This window comes from Anas platyrhynchos, chromosome 12, assembly GCF_047663525.1.
Source record: "Anas platyrhynchos isolate ZD024472 breed Pekin duck chromosome 12, IASCAAS_PekinDuck_T2T, whole genome shotgun sequence".
NCBI lineage: Eukaryota > Metazoa > Chordata > Aves > Anseriformes > Anatidae > Anas > Anas platyrhynchos.
Window position 1 is genome coordinate 1,139,064 of NC_092598.1, and position 16,728 is coordinate 1,155,791.

Sequence of the window (16,728 nt, forward strand, 5' to 3'; positions counted from 1 at the left end):
CCGGCTCCGGCTCCTCTCCGCCCCTCCCCGCCCCCGCCGTGCCCGGGCTCTCCACAGCCCTCCCGGTACCGGGTGAAGCAGCGCCCGGCCCAGCGCAACCCCTCGGGGCTCCGGCTGCCCCCCGCCACCGCCCGCTCCCTCAGCGCCCTTCCCGAGCCCCCCGGAGCAGCGGCCGCGTCGTGACCGAGCCCCGGGGCCGGGCAGGGAGCCCCGAGCCCCCCCCCGCGGGGCCCGTCCCGGGGCCGCCCCGTCCCGCCAGGGCCGTCCCCAGCGCCCCCCCCCCCGCACGGGGACTTCCCCCGGGGCCGTCCCGGAGCGCGCAGCGGAGCGGAGCCGCCCCCGGAGCCCCCGGTGCGGGCCCAGCCCCGAGGCTCGGGGGCTCCTCGGGGGCTCCCCCCGGGCCGCCCCCCTCCGCACCGGGGCTCGACGGGGCCGGGTGAGCCCCGGGCCGCCCCTCTGAGCCCGGCCGCTGCCGGTGCGGCGGGGCCCGTCCCGCCTCGTCCCGTCCCGGCCCTGCCCGGCCCCGCAGGGCCCCCCCCGCTCCGGGCCCCCCGCTCCGGTACCGGCCACCGCTGCGCTCCCGCTTCCGGCTCCAGCGCCCGCCGTCATGTGACCCTGCCCGTCACCTGACCGCGTCACGCTCCCGGCGTGCCCCGCGCGGGCGGGAAGGGGAGGGAGATGAACTACAACTCCCAGCGTGCCCCGCGGCGGGGAGCACAGCTATGAGCGGGAGGGAGGGGAGAGGAACTCCATCTCCCGGCGTGCCCCGCGGCGGCCGCGCTACGGGTGGCGGCGAGGGCCATGGGGCGCGCGGAGATGGCGCGCGTGCCGCACGTCGTGGCCGACACCGGGGCCTTCGTGTGCGGGGCCGCGCTGCAGGTGGGGGGGGGGGGCGGCACCGGGGGGGGGGGACCGGGGTCGGGGGGTCCCGAGCCTCGTGTGACGGCGCCGCCCCCCCCCCTCAGGACGTGGCGCTGAGCGTGTACACCGTGCCCGAGGTGCTGGCCGAGATCCGCGACCGCCCCACCCGGCGCCGCCTGGCCGCGCTGCCCTACGAGCTGCGCCTCCGCAGGCCCCGCGCAGAGTTCGTGAGGCTCGGTGAGAGCGGGGGGGGCCGGGGGGGGGCGGGGGGGGACGGGGCTGGGCCCCCCCTGAAGCTGAGCCCCCCCCCTCGCCCCCCACCCAGTGTCCGACTTCGCCAAGCGCACCGGGGATTTCCCCAGCCTGTCGGCCGCCGACCTGCAGGTGCTGGCGCTCACCTGCCAGCTGCACGCTGAATGCTCCGGGCCCGCCGGGCTCCGCCTGCAGCCCCCCGACAAGGTGAGGCACCGGCACCGGGGTATTGGGGGTGTGGGGGGGGGTTTGGGGGGTGTGGGGGGGGCGCTGGGGGCTCGCTGAGCCCGGGCGCTGCCCCCCAGGTGCGGCTCAGCTCCAGCCTCAGGCACCCCGAGGCCCCCCTGCACCTCGCCGGCTTCCACCTGCCCAGCAAGGTAAGGCACGGGGATGGGGAGGGGGGGGGGGACGGGGTTTGGGTCCCCCCAGGGATGGGGACACAGCCCCGCAGAGCCCGGGGTCGAGGCACCCCCGCGCCCTGCCCCGCCGCAGCACAAGCGCCCCGGGAAAGGCCGGCGGCAGCACAGCCCCGAGAGGAGCCCGGACCCCGCCGAGAGCAACGAGTTCGGCTCCTTCCTCTACTGGAGGCCGCCTCTGCCCAGCATCGAGGATGAGCTGCAGGAGCTGCTGGTGAGCTGCCGCGTCCCGCTCCTCGCTGTGCCTGCTGCCCTGCCTCCTGGCTGATTCAGCCCAGCCCCTCTGCGTGGCAGCGCCGTGCCCCAACATCCATCTCCCCCCCAGGAAGCCCACGCCGTCTCCGTGAGCCCAGAGACCACCGAGGAGCACCGGAGCCCAGAGGATGGGGACAGCGCCAAGGAAGAGGAGGAGGAGGATGAGGATGAGGAGGAGAGCGACGACGAGGGTTGGATAACGCCCAGCAACCTCAAGCAGGTCCAGCAGGACCTGGGGCACTGCGACACGGCACCCGCTGACATCCAGGTCGGCTGCGTCACCACCGACTTCGCCATGCAGGTGGGTGCTGATGGAGGTGGGGGGTGCGGGCTGGCTCCAGCCTCCTGCTCAGCCAGGGCCGTGTGGGTGCTGTGCAAAGAGCAGCTCCGTGCTGCCTCCTTTAACATGAAGAGCTGTCAGCTTTCTCCACAGCAGCAGCCTCTGCAAAGCCTGTCAGGGTCACTTTCTTCGGCCTTTCTGGCTGCCCAGGCAGGCAGATGCAGACGCTTCTGGGGTGCCCCCTGACAGCAGCCCCCTAATGGCAGCCCCCTTTCTCCTCCCTCGCTGCAGAACGTGCTGCTGCAGATGGGCCTCCACGTGCTGGCAGTGAACGGCATGCTGATCCGCCAGGCCAGGAGCCACATCCTGCGCTGCCACGGCTGCTTCAAGTGAGTGCCGCGTGTGCTGCGCTGTGCTGCCACGGCACGGGGTGTGAAGCCTTCCCTGGGCCTGGGTGACTGCTCCTGGTCCTGCTGAGCCCAGGTCCTGCAGCCTCGGGAGCAGTAAATGCCCTCTGTCCCTCTGTCCCTCTGTCTCCCAGGACAACCTCAGATATGACCAAGGTTTTCTGTCCTCACTGCGGTAACAAGACCCTGAAGAAGGTTGCAGTGAGCGTCAGCGAGGACGGCAGCCTCCACATGCACTTCTCCCGCAACCCCAAGGTGCTGAACCCCCGAGGGCTCAGGGTGAGTACGGGCTGAGCCGGGCAGCATGCAGCCAGTGGGTGGAGAGAACTCTTGGCCCCAGAGAGCATCAAAACAGAGCCGTGATCATCTTCCAGCTGTTCTGCTTAACCCAAGGACTTTGGGGTTTCATTTGCTGAGCCCTTCTCTAGAAGCTAGCCGTTATTCCAAAGTCTCTCTGAGCCAGAGCTGCTCCTGAAGCAACTTTAAGAGCCTCCCTTCTCTTGGCAGTACCCGCTGCCGGCACCGCAAGGAGGGAAGCACGCCAACAACCCCCACCTGGTGGAAGACCAGCCCTTCCCCCAGCAGCGGCTGTCCCGCAAGGCCAGGCAGAAGACCAACGTCTTCGACCCCGACTACATCGCGGGGGTCTCTCCCTTCGCAGAGAACGACATCTACAGCCGCGCCGCCAACCTGCACATCCGCGACGCGGCCCTGGGTGCGGGCAGGAGGCGCCTGAACCCCAACGCCGTGACAAAGAAGTTTGTGAAGAGGAGGTAAAGGGCAGGACAGGGCCCTCTGCGGGGCGCTGTGAGGGCAGGGCCGTCCGCCAGGGCACTGCGCGGTGCCTGGTGGCACCGGGAGGGCGACCCGCCTGCAGCTCCAGTGCCCGGCCTTTCCTTCTGAGCTTCTCTGCGTGCCTGAGGGGCAGAGCGACGGGTGCCAAGTCTCTGCTTTGGGGAGGCTTTGACCCGGAGTGCCCGCAGCCCCACTGCTGGTGGAGGGCAGGGGTTGTGCTGAGGTTTTTGCTCTCCCCGGACTCCCCAGTAACCCGCAGCGCTGAGAATAAACACACAAAACTGCAGCGTCATGCCTCGTTCATTTCTAGCGGAAGGGAGGCAGGGTTGTTGGGGTGAGAGGCATTGGCAGTGCCCAGGGGTTGGTTGTTCTCAAGGCACTCCCTAAAAACAAGATTTTAAATGCAAACACGCATCCAGCATCCAGCCCAGACCTTGCAGGGGCTGAGCACCCAACTGCACGTGCACCGCAGCCACGACTGCCCCATGTGCCCCCCACACGTGTCCAAGGGTCCCTCTGCACGCATGGCCGTGGTGGTCCCGGTGCTCCAGAACCATGCAGCTGTTCTCTCACCAGTGGGACGGGGGAGAGAACTGGGGGGTGGACTAAAATTATGGATTGACATGAAGACAGCTTAATAGGACAAACGAAGGGAAATAATAAGGCCACGGGCTGGGGTGTCCTTCCAGCAGCTGGGGTCAGCGGTCCCGGCTGTCTCCTCCCAGCACCTCGTGCACTCCCGGCTGGCGGGGCAGTGTGAGAAGCTGAGAAGGCCTCAGTGGGTTACGTAACCAGCATTGTTGTTGTCCTAAATCCAAAGCATGGCACCACACCAGCCACTGTGAGCAAAATTAACCCTATTCCAGCCCAAACCAGGAGACTGGCCCAGCACTGGGACACTAACAGGGGGGAGCGTAAGCGGCACGGAGGGGGCGGCTTGGCTGCTCCTGATGCTGCACCGTGCCCCCCGGCACTGGGCACGCCAGGAACGAGAGGAGGTGTTACCCCCCTTGGGCGGTGGTGCAGCTGAGTCACGGTCACGGTGCTGCACTCTGGCTGCTCACCCAGCCTCCCGGGGACCTGTCCAGCCCTGCCCCGAGCAAAGTCCAGTCCGGCATCCCACAGTGACAAGCAGTGCTCCAGCTCCGCTACCAGCAGCCGAGCCGCTCTGGCCATGGCAGGTAGGTCAGCACCAGCACCAGCACCTGGCCGGATCCTGCCCAGGGCCACAGGAGATGGCTCAGCCTCACCCACAGCTGGCGAACAGCACCGGGGCTGTGATGCTCCCAGCCCCAGGCGTTTTCCCTTCTCTGCAGCCTGGCTGGCAGCGTTAATTGGGAGCAAGGCTCAATTAAGCGTGCTACTGACTGCTGCCCTTGTGGCCTCAGAGCTTCAACTTCTGTTGGCACAGCACAGCACAACATGGCACAGCACAGCCTGCTTGCTGCGCCCTGCTGCAACGTGCCTGGGGGCAGCTGTGGGGCTGCTGTGGCAGCTGCAGGCATCTGGGGGCTGGGGACATCGGTATGGGGGGGGCTCCTTGCGGTGTCCATGTGGCACCCACAGGTGCCTGCAGGACACTGTGGGTGCCCCCATGGGGGGCTCTGTGGGCCCTGCTGCGGGGGTGCTGAGCTGCCCCTCCCCGCAGGACGCAAGGCCCTGATCGTGCTGGCGCACTCTGAGAAGACGTCCTTCAACCATGCCATGGCGGAGGCGGCTGCCAGCACGCTGCGGGCCAAGGGCTGGGAAGTCACCATCTCTGACCTCTATGCCATGGGGTTCAATCCCGTGCTCTCACGGCACGACATCACCGGTAGGACCACAGCCCTCGCCCCTGCCAGCCCCGTGCCCCCGCTGGCTCCCCCCTAACCCCCCGGCTCCCCACAGGGCCGCCCAAGAACCCCGAGCACTTCGTCTACGAGACGGAGATGGGAGAGGCGTGGAAGGAGGGACGCCTCAGCAGCGACATCGTCGCCGAGCAGAAGAAGATCGAGGCAGCTGATCTGATCATCTTCCAGGCACGGGCGCAGGGAGCAATGCTCTCCTTGTTGGACGGGCGCTGGGCTGGGTTGGGGAGGGGGATTGGGGTTGGGGGGATCTGCCTTGGGGGCCGGGGGAGGTGGCAGTGCTGGCTGCCAGCCTCAACGCTGCGTGCGCTCCCAGTTCCCACTGCAGTGGTTGGGGATGCCGGCCATCCTCAAGGGCTGGTTCGACCGCGTCATCATCCAGGGCTTCGCCTACTCCGTGGCCACCATCTACGAGCAGGGGCCCTTCCAGGTAGGTGGCCGGGCTGGGGGGTGGGGGGGGACACCAGGTGCTGGCCTTGCCCCCTGCTGTGGGTCCTACACCCTGTGCCTTCCCCCCTGCCGTCTCCAGAAGAAGAAGGCCATGCTGTCGTTCACCACCAGCGGGATGGAGTCCACGTACAGCCCTAAGGGCATCAACGGCGACATGAACGTGTTCCTCTGGCCCATGCAGGTGGGGCCGGGGCTGGGGCTGGGGCTGGGGCTGGGGCCGGAGTGGAGCTGAGGGGCCGCACTGACACCTCCCCTGCCCCGTCGGCAGCGGGGCATGCTGCAGTTCTGTGGCTTCCAGGTGCTGGCACCTCAGATCTGCTACAGCGTGCGCTACGTGACCCCCGAGGCACGGGCGCAGATGCTGAGCGCCTGGCAGAACCGCCTGGCTGCCATCTGGGAGGAGAAGCCCCTCAGCATCATCCCCAACAGCTGCTTCGAGATGAGCATGGAGCGCGGCTTCGTGCTGAAGCAGGAGGTGCTGGCGCAGCAGGAGGGGAAGAAGCAGGGGCTGACGGTGGGGCAGCACCTGGGCAAGGCCTTTCCCCCCAACCAGCAGCTCAAGGCCCCGTAGCAGGTGCCGGACACCTCGGGGCACCGCCGAGGCCTGGCCCCGCGGCCCCTGCACTGCCAGGGCCAGGGGGGCACGATGGTGGTGGCCCAGCCCTTCCTCTTGGGGGTTTGGACCTGACAATCTTTCGGGGTCCCTTCCAGCCCCTTCAATTCCGTGATTCAGTTGTGATCTTTCTCTCTCTTTTTTCACTGTCTCTTTCCTGTCATTTTCCGGCATGAGATCCCTCAAAAGCGAAGTCTCGGGGTGCTGGGGGCTGCGGCACGGCCCTTGGTTGCCACCATCCGTGTGAACACAATCAATAAACTGCAGCCTGGAAATCAGCGGCGGTGTTGGTGTCCTTCGAATTTCCCATTCCCATCCATCCCAGGGAAGCAGGGGGTAGCGGCCCCATGGTGTCCCGGGCTGCGCGGTGTTGGCAGCAGGGGGAACGGGGACGGATCCTTGGTGTGGGCAGAGGACCTGGCACAACGTGGAAGAAACGTGCCGAGGGCAGGGCACAGGCAGCACACGTGGGACCGTGCTGAGGCTCCAGAGCTGGGCTCGGGGGGCCGAGGGGGTGCAGATCCCACAGGTCCCAGCAGGGACAGAGCCAGCCGAGTAGGGCAGCAGGGCCGGAAGCTGAAGGGTTGGATACACCATTAAAAAATAATAACACGGAGTAAACTACAGATATAGTAGAGATAGTAAACTCCTCTCAGCAACGCACCCCTTCCTTCCACGTCGATGTGCACGAGCCAGGCTTGTTCCCTCCTACCCAGGGCTGGCAGCACACAGCCCGGCACTCAGAGCTCCACTGCTTGAGCACGGCTGGCACAAAAACGCATTTTGCCCTTGGGCTAAGTTCAGTGTTTGGTTTTTTTTTACCCTTGTTGTAACGTTTCTGTCCAGTAAGCACAGGAAGCCCATTTTACCAAGCAAAAAGGCAAACAAGACCCCTCCAGGTTGTTTTTTAGGTGCTTGTGCTCTTGGGGCGCACACGCTCCTTGCTCCAACTCAACGCCCCTTTGCCCTTGAACAACTTTTCTGGAGGGTGCTGCGTGCCCAGGCTGCTCCCCGCACAAGCCCCAACTTCTGCCAAATGTTACTTCTCCAGCTTTGCTGATGAAAATACTGAGAAGGAACCAACTGAAAGCTGGCACTGCCTTCCCCACTGAGTATCTTTATCAAGCTTGTCCCAAAGAACGTAACCACATTTACCCAGGCGTATTTTCTCGTGGGGGGACACAGCTGGGCCTCAGCATCCCCAGGTCACCTCCGGCACATCCGCATGAGCACAGCGAGGATGCAGCTGCAGGGGGATTGTGCCGAGACACACGGGAACTGAGGCCTGGGCACAAACCCTTCTGCCAGAGGCAGCATCCCCAGGCGCCTCTGGAGAGCCCCCGCTGGAGCTGTGGGAAGGCTGAGCACATCCCCATCGGCTCCTCGGAGGGGATCCCACCTCTGGCCGACCATGAAAATAACCTCGAATGCTTTGAAGTTACAAAGCTGGGGCGTGGGTAGTAAGCCACGCAGGCAACCTTGGACTTAAGGCAAAGTCAAGAAGAAACACTGTAAGTTGTTTCGTTTTTGTTTTTTTTTTTTTTTCCAAAGCGTGTGCTTGCCACGCTGCCTTTCCTTATGCAACAGCTCGAGTGGGATACACCAAACCCCAAACCCGCACGCGCTCCTGTCCTCCCCGTGCTTCCTGAGCTGGCAGCCGCAGGGGCACCAGAGGGATTTACTCCGCTCTCAATGGCCACTTTCTCTTGGCAGAGGGAAGATGCCCTTGGGAAAAAAACTACACAAACCAAGAAAGCAGAACAAGACTTTACACTGCAAAATGAAAACTTTCATTGTTTTATTCTTGACTGCAGCTGTTTACAGAAATATAGTTGCGAGTATACAAATGTCCCAATAGAAGCAAAATATTTTTTTTAATATTTAACAAGTTATCACAGGATAGCTAAAAACATAGATGCAAATGAAATATCCCCTCAGAGAACAAACTGAAAACACTGGGTATCAGTGCTTTGAAATCCCATCTACGAAAGCCATATACACAGAAATGCACGAAGGAATATCTGGTGCTACTTTCACATTGCAGGACAATGGAAAAGGCAGCTCAGCAGTTGATCAGTGCACTCCAGAAAAACATGGCAGAAAGGCAGGAAAGCCACTAAGAAAGACGCAGGCATTAACAGAGGTAGAAAGCTCTCACCTTTTTTGGAGCTTACTCATTAGCAACAAGCGTGTATGTTAAAATTTGAAATGGCCTCATCTCAAATAGTGTCTGAATTAAAAAGCTTCGGGAACACTGGGGTCTTTTAGGAACTGGTTCCCAGTTCTGCCATCCCTAGAAGTGCCACTCTCCTTCCAACAGGGACAGCTGTGCTCTCCCAGCCTGTGAAGCCGCCGCGCTCCTGCACGGGACCTGTCTGGGCAGGGGATGCTCAGGCCTGGCCTCCACCCACCTTACCAAGGGGCAGCTCCAGGGACTAAAAAGAAGTTAAAAAAATGCATGTTATCTGAATATAGGACCCTTTGCTAAAAAATGCACATAATTAGAGTATTTTACAGTGGGCTGTGGCTGGGTGTGGGAATTTAGGAGTCTGAACTGAGCACTTGCAAGAATTTCGGTGAGAATCCCATGGCAAGCAGGGAAATCCTCACATTCCTCACCCTCATCCCAGCACGTCTGAACGTTAGAAGCAATTTCATACACTGCAATAGCAAGAAGCAGAGAAGATCATCTCCAGAAGTGGGGGAGATCAGGCTAAAAAAGAATACACCCATTTGCTTTCGGTTTGGCAGAGATGCTCTGAAAACGCCTGTAATGAGGCTACGGCGCCTATCGATCAACCCAACGCCAAATTGCTGTGCAATACACCTGGGTTGGCACGAAGAATCACGGTGGACTAATGCATGCTCTTGGTTTCACATTCTGGATTTCCTTCGAGTTCCATTGCTCACACAATCTGTAGGAACTCGGAACAAGTCGGGGCCGGGTTCCTCATGGCTAGCAAGCAGGGAGGGGGCTGTCACACGGTTTCAAGGAGGGAGTGCTTTAGCCATCAGCTACTTCAGTACAAAGCAAAACCAGAATGGAAGATGCTTCCCCTTGCATGCAGGAATCAGGACAAGCAGGAGAAGAATGACCTACAGATTACGTTTCCTCATCCTGATTCAAATGCAACCCAGCTGAGCAGCAGCCAGCATCTCCTTTGCTACACAAGAACGATGAATGACCCGCACCGGGAAAGAACTGCTCGTGTCAGCCCAGCTCCTACCGAGCAGCACAAACACCACTACTCTGTGTCTGTATGGGCTGCTAGGACACTCAGAAAGGGAACTGCCCTCAGCACCGACATTTGCCAAGTCACTTGGGGAAAGCTGGCAGAGGAGCAGATGGACGCAGAAAGCGAGCGCTGCTGCTGAGCCCATCCAGTGGGCAGAGCCCTAACCAAAGCTGTCAGTTCTACTGCTTGGTTACATCGTGTTTGCAACTATTAATAAAAATATATAAAAATACAAAAGTGTACAGCTGTTTTAAACAGTCACTTTAACCCCACGGACATTAGTGAAGTTCAAGAGCAGGGCAAGTTTCTGAAGCAACACATCCAGTACTCAAAGGCGTTTAGACAACTATTAATGAGCTACTACAAAAACCTCGGTAGATGAACTCATACGAAGGAAAATTAATATTATTTCAGGTTTATAAAAATGTAAATATTAATAATATTCTATGCATGTCTACCACTATTTGTAATAGATAGGACTCCTCTATATACATATGTACAATCCTAGCATATACAGGCATTGCGTATTTACACACCTAGAGGCGAAAGGAAAAGCCTCTCCTGTGTAAGCCTCTCCTCACAGCCCCGTGCTCAGGGTGATCACATTTCAAACAGGGATCCTCTGCCCTCGACACTCAGCCTGCGAGTGCCCAGAGGGATGGATGCAGCTGGGTGTACCCCCAGGGGACTGCTGCGTTCCTGCCTGGCATCCATCAGTCACCAGCCTGCAAGTTCTCCTCTCACTTCTGACCTCCAGTTCAGAGCATGCAAAGCAATTCCTTCTCCTCGCTCCTATCACTCAGAAATGTCCACAATCCTTCACACTCCTCTCCTGTAACTCTGAAAAAGTTACCCAAATATCAGCAAAAGCCCCTAGCAGCTCTTGGTGAAGGTGCATGTGCATGCCTGCACGCACAGGCGCTTGGCAGCAGCTCCGTGCAGCTCCAGCCCAACAGAAACCTTTCGGATTTAAGCTACATTTTAAGATGAATGCGAGCTTCTCACTTGTTAGGTATTCTTTCTGAAGACTCTGCAGAGATAATAGGAGTGGAAAATCTGTTCAGGCAAGTCTTCTTTTCAGAAACTAGATCCTAAATCAGAACTCACAAGATTTTCCATTTTGATCCCCTTACCTAAATGAGGGGAATGCCCGTGAACACAGCTGCCCAGGTCCTCAGTATTTCCAGTTCTAAAAAAAGCCAAATTTACAAATGTTCAACTGTTGATGTTTTATTCTATCGTAAAATTAAATTGAAAATAATCACCCTGCCAATAATTAGAATGGTTGATGATTAAACATTTACTTTGAAACTGTAAGGCTGAAATTGGTTCTTCAACTATTTTTATGTTAAAAAGCAAAGCATTTGGCTTGAGTAAGTGCTGAAATAATAAGCAGTGAAGAGGCAATTAATATCAAAATGTGGACTTGCTAATTAAGCAACAAAGCACCAGTATCTTCCTGCCACAGGAGACGTTTAGCTAAGAATTTTGTGTATTACGTTATTCATGGAATCATAGAATATCCCGAGTTGGAAGGGACCCATAAGCATCATCGAGTCCAACTCCTGGCACCACACAGATCTACCCAAAATTTTAGACTAAGTGCACAGTCCAAACACTTCTGAAATTCAGACAGGTGCCGTGACTACGTCCCTGAATCCTTCACTACTTCATATGAATATTTTTAATTATTCTTAACAACTCACAAGCAGACGAGAAGTCACAACTGGTGGTTAGCAGAGAGGTCTCCACTGATTTTAATCTGTGCCAAGAAATCACCGTCCCACAAACCGTCACGTACCACAGACACCGAGCAGCGAGCAGGTCGTTGGTGCTTTAGGGGCACATGCAGCTGCAGAGCCCACGTTTAACGTGGAGGGGCAGAGAACAACTCTTACGAGGGAGCTCAAGCAGCAGAGAAGACAACACACAGAAAACCCATCCGAGCAATGCAGTTCCAGCTTTTCACTTTCCATCTAGCAGTATCTTTTACACTTAACTGCTGCTTGTGGATATGATAGCAGGTTCTCCTTTATGTCAGGAGCTTAAAATTTAGAGACCAAAAGTCTCAGCATCTCCTCGCTTTCTTAACAAGAATGGGTTAGACCTGAGCACCACTCTCTCTCAGCTCTGCAGGCAAGCACTCCACCTGCTCGCAGCCTAACAGGCACACCAGTGTGAACATGCAGGAGAGTAAACAAAGGGATTAGAAATGCAGAATAAGCTCCAATTATCAATATCAACTCGTTAATCATGAAAGTACATGTTTAGGACTGATAAAATACAGATGTGGCTCACACTGTTCTCATGCCTTTCTGCCATGAAATCCTGCAAGCTGTCCTTAAGTTCTTTACCGGCTTATCAAACCTCTCTCTTTATCCCTCCTAACAGCTGTCTGCAAGCAGCAGTTCAAGCACTAATCAACCACTGAGCAATCTTTTCATTCATAAGACAAATACTTTTTGTAACCAAATCACATGTTCAAAGTGTTGTACATTTAAACATTGACCTAAAATGGAACAAGATAAATTTAAACACAAGAAATGTTATCCAGAAGTGAAAAATATGATAGCACAGCCCTTTTTTTTTTCTTTTTCTTTTTTTTTTTTTTTTTAATAAGCAGCCTAAAATACGCACGCAATTCCAACATACCCTTCCCCTGGAGCTGTAGCAGTCTTGGTATAAAGTTCTCTTTTGGACACCCATCTTATTAAACGAAGAATTGGTCCCTGGTGACTTGGCACTGACCAACAGCACTTCAACATGAGGATACACCCCTTCAAAACAATAGAACAAACTAAAGCAGCATACGAGTGGATTTATCATTCCTATTACTTCTGTGTATGAAGGCCCCAGATGACACCCGACAGTTTGTCCTGGGACTGCAATCCTGCGACAGCCACCAGTTCGCTTTTGAGAAACTGGCTACTGACTTCCCCAACCACCTGCAAGTTGTTTCGGTCCATAATTAGTCTTCTACACATCCTCATACAGCATTTAGTCAATTCTGCAAGATTGCCGTTTTCATATCGTGAACCATAACAGGATTTTGTTAACGTTTTCTCTTAGTAGGAAAAAAAAATAAAAATCACAGGAAGAAAAAGTATGGTTTGGGGTTATAAAGCAGCTCTGGACAGTAAGAAGCAGGGAATTCTTTTTCTCATGATTAAAATTTTAAACATTTGAGCGTAATCATAAATTAAAAGTTAAAACATAGAGGCACTAATAATAAAATATTAAATAGACAATGATAGTGGATAAAAGCTGAATGGCTCATTCTGAATGAAATCCCATTATTTTACACATGCCTAAATGCCTACAGGTTTCCTTACTAGACTGTATTGCTGAGTGACAGACACACCAAAACACACAGTGAAGCTTCTCATAGCCAGTTGGAACAATAAATTGCCTGATGGAATGGCGAGAGATGAACAAGTTATTTATGTTGCAAAAAGTACTTAAATACTCAATAAAGACATAACAAACCCCACCCCACCCCCACTGTTATCAGACGCCACGTTGTGGTAGAACATCAGACAAACTCACAAATTTACCACAAAAATGTGTGGCAAAAAGAATATTTTATATATATGTATATATATAAATTTTTATATTTATGCCAATGTACTCACTCAGTACAAATAGCAAAATAGTATACCATTTCCTAAATACAAAATATAGCTTTCCAAAAAAATGAAACACACATTAGATATAAACCATCCAAAACTTGAACGATTGAAAACTGTATTCAAAATTAAATGACCCAGAGCAGGTCTCTTTCTGAAAAGTTCCCTTCATATCGGCAAGAAGCCTTACTACTGAAAACGTAATTCAATGCCTCTCAATGAGAGAGAGAAAGAGAGAGACAGAAAGAGAAAAGAAAGTTATGACAGACTGACACACAGGAAACAACATTAAAACAAACAAAAACTCTACACGGCTCAACTAAGCACACGAGTTAGGGAAAAAACACAGTAAACAGACTAGAGTTACTTAAAAACCATTTACAGACTACTCTTTGTTATTTAAAATAACAAAAATGAAAAATGACGTGATACCAGCTACACTATACCGAGGCATAATAGCCATACATGACAGCTGTTCGGCTCTAGCTGCGCTAACAGCTTTCTACGTGCAGAAGGAGAAGGAACAAGTATCGGGACGAGGCTGTAGTGAGATATCACAAAACCTTCTGGACAGTCGGAGCACCCGGGAAATTCACATGCCTCACAACACAACTGCATGGTTTGGAGTGGGTTGTCTTTACATTCTGTAACAAGTCGATTTTTTTCATTGAAACATGACGATCTAGAAGCTATACTTGGGGGACTGTCAGTAGGAAAAAAAAACAAAACACTGAGTTTGCAATGAGCTCAATCTGGTACAAAAACGCAACAGCTCAGGATGACGTGAAATTTTCAAGAACGCATAAAAATTCTGTAATTTGCCCCCTCCTTGGAGTAAAGTCAAACTGGAGATTTACAACAGCAAGAGCTGGAAAATGGCTGGTTAAGGGGGTTTCTTGCATTTAGAGGGAAGTGGAAAAATTGTTTCCTCTTTCCTTAATCCTTATTTCTCAGAGCTTCTACTGACTAAGCAATTTAATACCACAAGCGTTAGGTGCCGTGGATTCCTAAAAGCTGCTTCTGATCTTTAAAGCCAGTAGATATCTATAACATTTTTAAAAACACAATGCGAAACTGAGGAAGAGAGAGGGAAAAACATGGAAATAACAAAAGGGAGAAGACTGGTTTGAAAATGGATAATGCAGCTTTAACAAGATCTGACCCATACGGTCAGAGCGAGAGACACAAAAGGAGCTGCTTCCTTAGCCAGGCAAAATGTTCCTTTCCAGTGGAAGGTATTTAAGAGGGCAAGATTTTTAGAGTATAATTTAATTAAAAGTTCCCCTTCATTTCTTCATTTTGTTAGAGCCACCAAACCCTTACTCTATGTACAGGTACATGTAAGAGACACAGAAAACCGTTATCACATTCTCAGATGGGAAGCACCCACCTCTGTCTGGCTATCTACAGTAGCAAGCAGTTCTCTGCTTGTTTATGAGAAGTATCAATATTTTCATTGCCACCTACTGCAATTAATAAATCACAGTATTAGCTCTCCCACTTATCTGTAAAACATGCAATCCCTTCACTTACTGATAGCTATGAGTCATGGCTCATGTCACGGGTATTTGATGGTTCTGCTTCACTAGCTTTTCTAACCAAAAGAGGGGATGTGAAGAAGGAAGAGGAGGAAAAAGTAAACATGGTAACATGTATTACCTTCTAACAACAATAATAACTGACCAGATATGCTTCAAATTCAAAGAGCATCCCACTCTTAGAGGGCATTAAGAGTCAGGTAACAGTACGATCCCATGCCCGAGTAAAACAAAGCATAGCTTTTCAGCATTATTGGCACTATGAATCTTGAATCTCAAATACTACAATCACAGCCTTAGGTGCTAGACACTGCAATTGGCCACATATGTGCTCTTTAGAGAAGAGGGCCACTTTTTGACAGGAGCAATCAGTTCCACGCTGCCTAATCCAGAGTCACAAGGTCTGAAAGGATCTACGAAGTCATCACCTCTTTCTTCACTGAATTTCTGCAGGGAAAAAGGCAAGCAAAAATAGACAATTAACAAAAGTCATCCTCTTACTTCTAAGTAGCTACTTTACCTTGAAAGTGTCCTTCACAAGCAGACATGATACTATGAGTACTATCAGAATGCAGCACTCATTCAAACAGCAGGATTACTTCCCTTCCACTCACGTTCATAACTTCTCTCAAAACAGTTTCACTTCAGTGAAGCTTCTGGGAGATGTAGGGTGCCAACCAGCTTTTCTAACGCCAAGTTACATACTGTGGACAATACTAGATTCCAGAGTCCCACTGTTCTCAGTACTCATTCATAGTCAAAGCCTCTTTCACCTCTCTGAAAAAGGCATCTTCTAAGAGCAGAATGTTTCCTCGAAAGAGCCAATCCTCTCAGCTCGTTTTTAACAGGCTCACCACGGGACACACAATACCCACCATATTCTACAGAAATTTGTTTTCACATTACATTATTGTAACCCAGAAGGCAACTTCGGAACAGTACAGACCTGAGGTGTGTTACCCAATAAGCCTTAAGTTTTCACCTGCAACCATATTTTATAACGCTTTTATCTGCCAAGCTGTTAGATTCACTCGCTCCTTCCTAATAAAGAACTGGATAGCAGATGACAAAACACACAGAAATCAAACAATAAACCTGTCTCAGCCAACTGTTTCACAGAAATTCTGACCTTTGACTGTTTTAAATCATTCTTCATTGTAACCACTGATACTGTGCTCTTAATTCAGCATTGCTGATATTGTAGCTGACCTCCTAAAGCACGGTGATACAGTCATGGGGAAAACTTGCTGAACAAATCGTGCATGGCAGGAAAGAACCTGTAAACCCAAACACATTACTTACTAAAACGAGCCAGCCATGTTGTTCCCCTGGTTTTGCAGTGACACAAGCAGATCATCTATTTTCTCAATATTCTGATTGGGTGCCATAGCTGAAGGTAGAGGAGAAGTCTCAGGTAGCTGCTGGGAGAGAAGCGTTGGCACTGCTGCTTGTCCCTCACCCTGTGGCTGACCTGGCTGACTTATAGCCATCAACTCATCTGGCAGTGCCGCTGGTCCAGAAGGTAGCAACTGGCCACAGTCTGTTAATGAGCAAGTGAAGAACAAAAGGACCATTTAAATAATGTTAACACATGTAGTAAATTAGCCTAACTCTTTATACATATCCATATTGACTATAAATTCTATAGAAGGTTACAGGCAGTTTTGTTCACATGATCACTGTTGCTTACCACTCCCTCAAAGTACAAGCTCAAGGTATACAGACTGTCTTATGGACTCTGTGTTATACCTATTAATATCCTATTATATAGCAATATATTAATATATACATATAAGCTATATATATATATATATATATATAAACAATCTATAGCTAGACAAAAAACAAGATGTGCAGCTCAGAGAAGTATTGGGTATGCCCACGCTTTGTCTTTATAAATTACAGCTGTGTATTTTTCAGGTCAGGAATGCACAGCCCTTTACAGACAGATGAAGTGACCTGTATCCCAAGGAACTTACACTAACGGCTGGATTCAGAGATGAGATACAGGAAAATGCAGACTTATAAAGTTAAGGGAGTTTCAAATACACTTCAATAGACACTTTTCTGAACAATGCAGCTTCAAAAATCTTTCGTTTTCTTCAACAACACGTGGAAAAAGTAATTGCAGAAATTTTGAAAACCAAATACA

The 16,728-nt window shown here is 52.9% G+C and overlaps 4 protein-coding genes across 8 annotated transcripts in view; 2 read left to right on the forward strand and 2 right to left on the reverse strand.

The window, feature by feature from the left end:
* Positions 1-703, reverse strand: part of WWP2 (WW domain containing E3 ubiquitin protein ligase 2) — a 31,432-nt gene extending 30,729 nt beyond the window's left edge. Inside the window, exon 1 of the mRNA XM_038185368.2 lies at positions 564-703. The gene's annotated coding sequence lies outside the window, so the exon portion shown is untranslated. The remainder of the gene's footprint in view (positions 1-563) is intronic.
* A 17-nt stretch (positions 704-720) lies between these two features.
* On the forward strand, positions 721-3,552 carry NOB1 (NIN1 (RPN12) binding protein 1 homolog). The gene is made up of 9 exons (XM_038185597.2): positions 721-879; positions 966-1,098; positions 1,187-1,320; positions 1,419-1,490; positions 1,606-1,743; positions 1,855-2,085; positions 2,356-2,453; positions 2,606-2,750; positions 2,979-3,552. Exons 1-9 carry the CDS (start codon positions 802-804, stop codon positions 3,246-3,248), a joined length of 1,299 nt encoding a protein of 432 aa, XP_038041525.2. The 5' UTR covers positions 721-801; the 3' UTR covers positions 3,249-3,552.
* Positions 3,553-4,287: 735 nt separating this feature from the next.
* NQO1 (NAD(P)H quinone dehydrogenase 1) lies at positions 4,288-6,454 on the forward strand. Its single transcript, XM_027466610.3, has 6 exons — positions 4,288-4,447; positions 4,915-5,079; positions 5,154-5,284; positions 5,430-5,543; positions 5,643-5,744; positions 5,832-6,454. Exons 1-6 carry the CDS (start codon positions 4,441-4,443, stop codon positions 6,132-6,134), a joined length of 822 nt encoding a protein of 273 aa, XP_027322411.3. The 5' UTR covers positions 4,288-4,440; the 3' UTR covers positions 6,135-6,454.
* A 1,503-nt stretch (positions 6,455-7,957) lies between these two features.
* The window catches only part of NFAT5 (nuclear factor of activated T cells 5), a 55,622-nt gene continuing 46,851 nt past the window's right edge, over positions 7,958-16,728 (reverse strand). For 3 of the 5 annotated variants that reach the window (XM_072043949.1, XM_072043948.1, XM_072043952.1), the window contains exons 13-14: positions 15,879-16,116; positions 7,958-15,023 (exon numbers count right to left, since the gene is read on the reverse strand). In XM_072043949.1, coding sequence (XP_071900050.1) covers position 15,023; positions 15,879-16,116 — 239 coding nt within the window. In that variant the 3' untranslated portion in view covers positions 7,958-15,022. Of the gene's footprint in view, positions 15,024-15,877; positions 16,117-16,728 lie in introns of those variants that run through there. The other 2 variants (XM_072043951.1, XM_038185655.2) reach the window with 1 other exon arrangement.

Coding starts and splice junctions, on each gene's coding strand:
- NOB1 (XM_038185597.2), top strand. CDS start 802: ATGGGGCGCGCGGAGATGGCGCGCGTGCCGCACGTCGTGGCCGACACC. Junction 1,744..1,854: donor ATGAGCTGCAGGAGCTGCTG/GTGAGCTGCCGC, acceptor TCTCCCCCCCAG/GAAGCCCACGCCGTCTCCGT. Junction 2,086..2,355: donor CCACCGACTTCGCCATGCAG/GTGGGTGCTGAT, acceptor CCCTCGCTGCAG/AACGTGCTGCTGCAGATGGG.
- NQO1 (XM_027466610.3), top strand. Junction 5,080..5,153: donor CTCACGGCACGACATCACCG/GTAGGACCACAG, acceptor GGCTCCCCACAG/GGCCGCCCAAGAACCCCGAG. Junction 5,285..5,429: donor CTGATCTGATCATCTTCCAG/GCACGGGCGCAG, acceptor GTGCGCTCCCAG/TTCCCACTGCAGTGGTTGGG.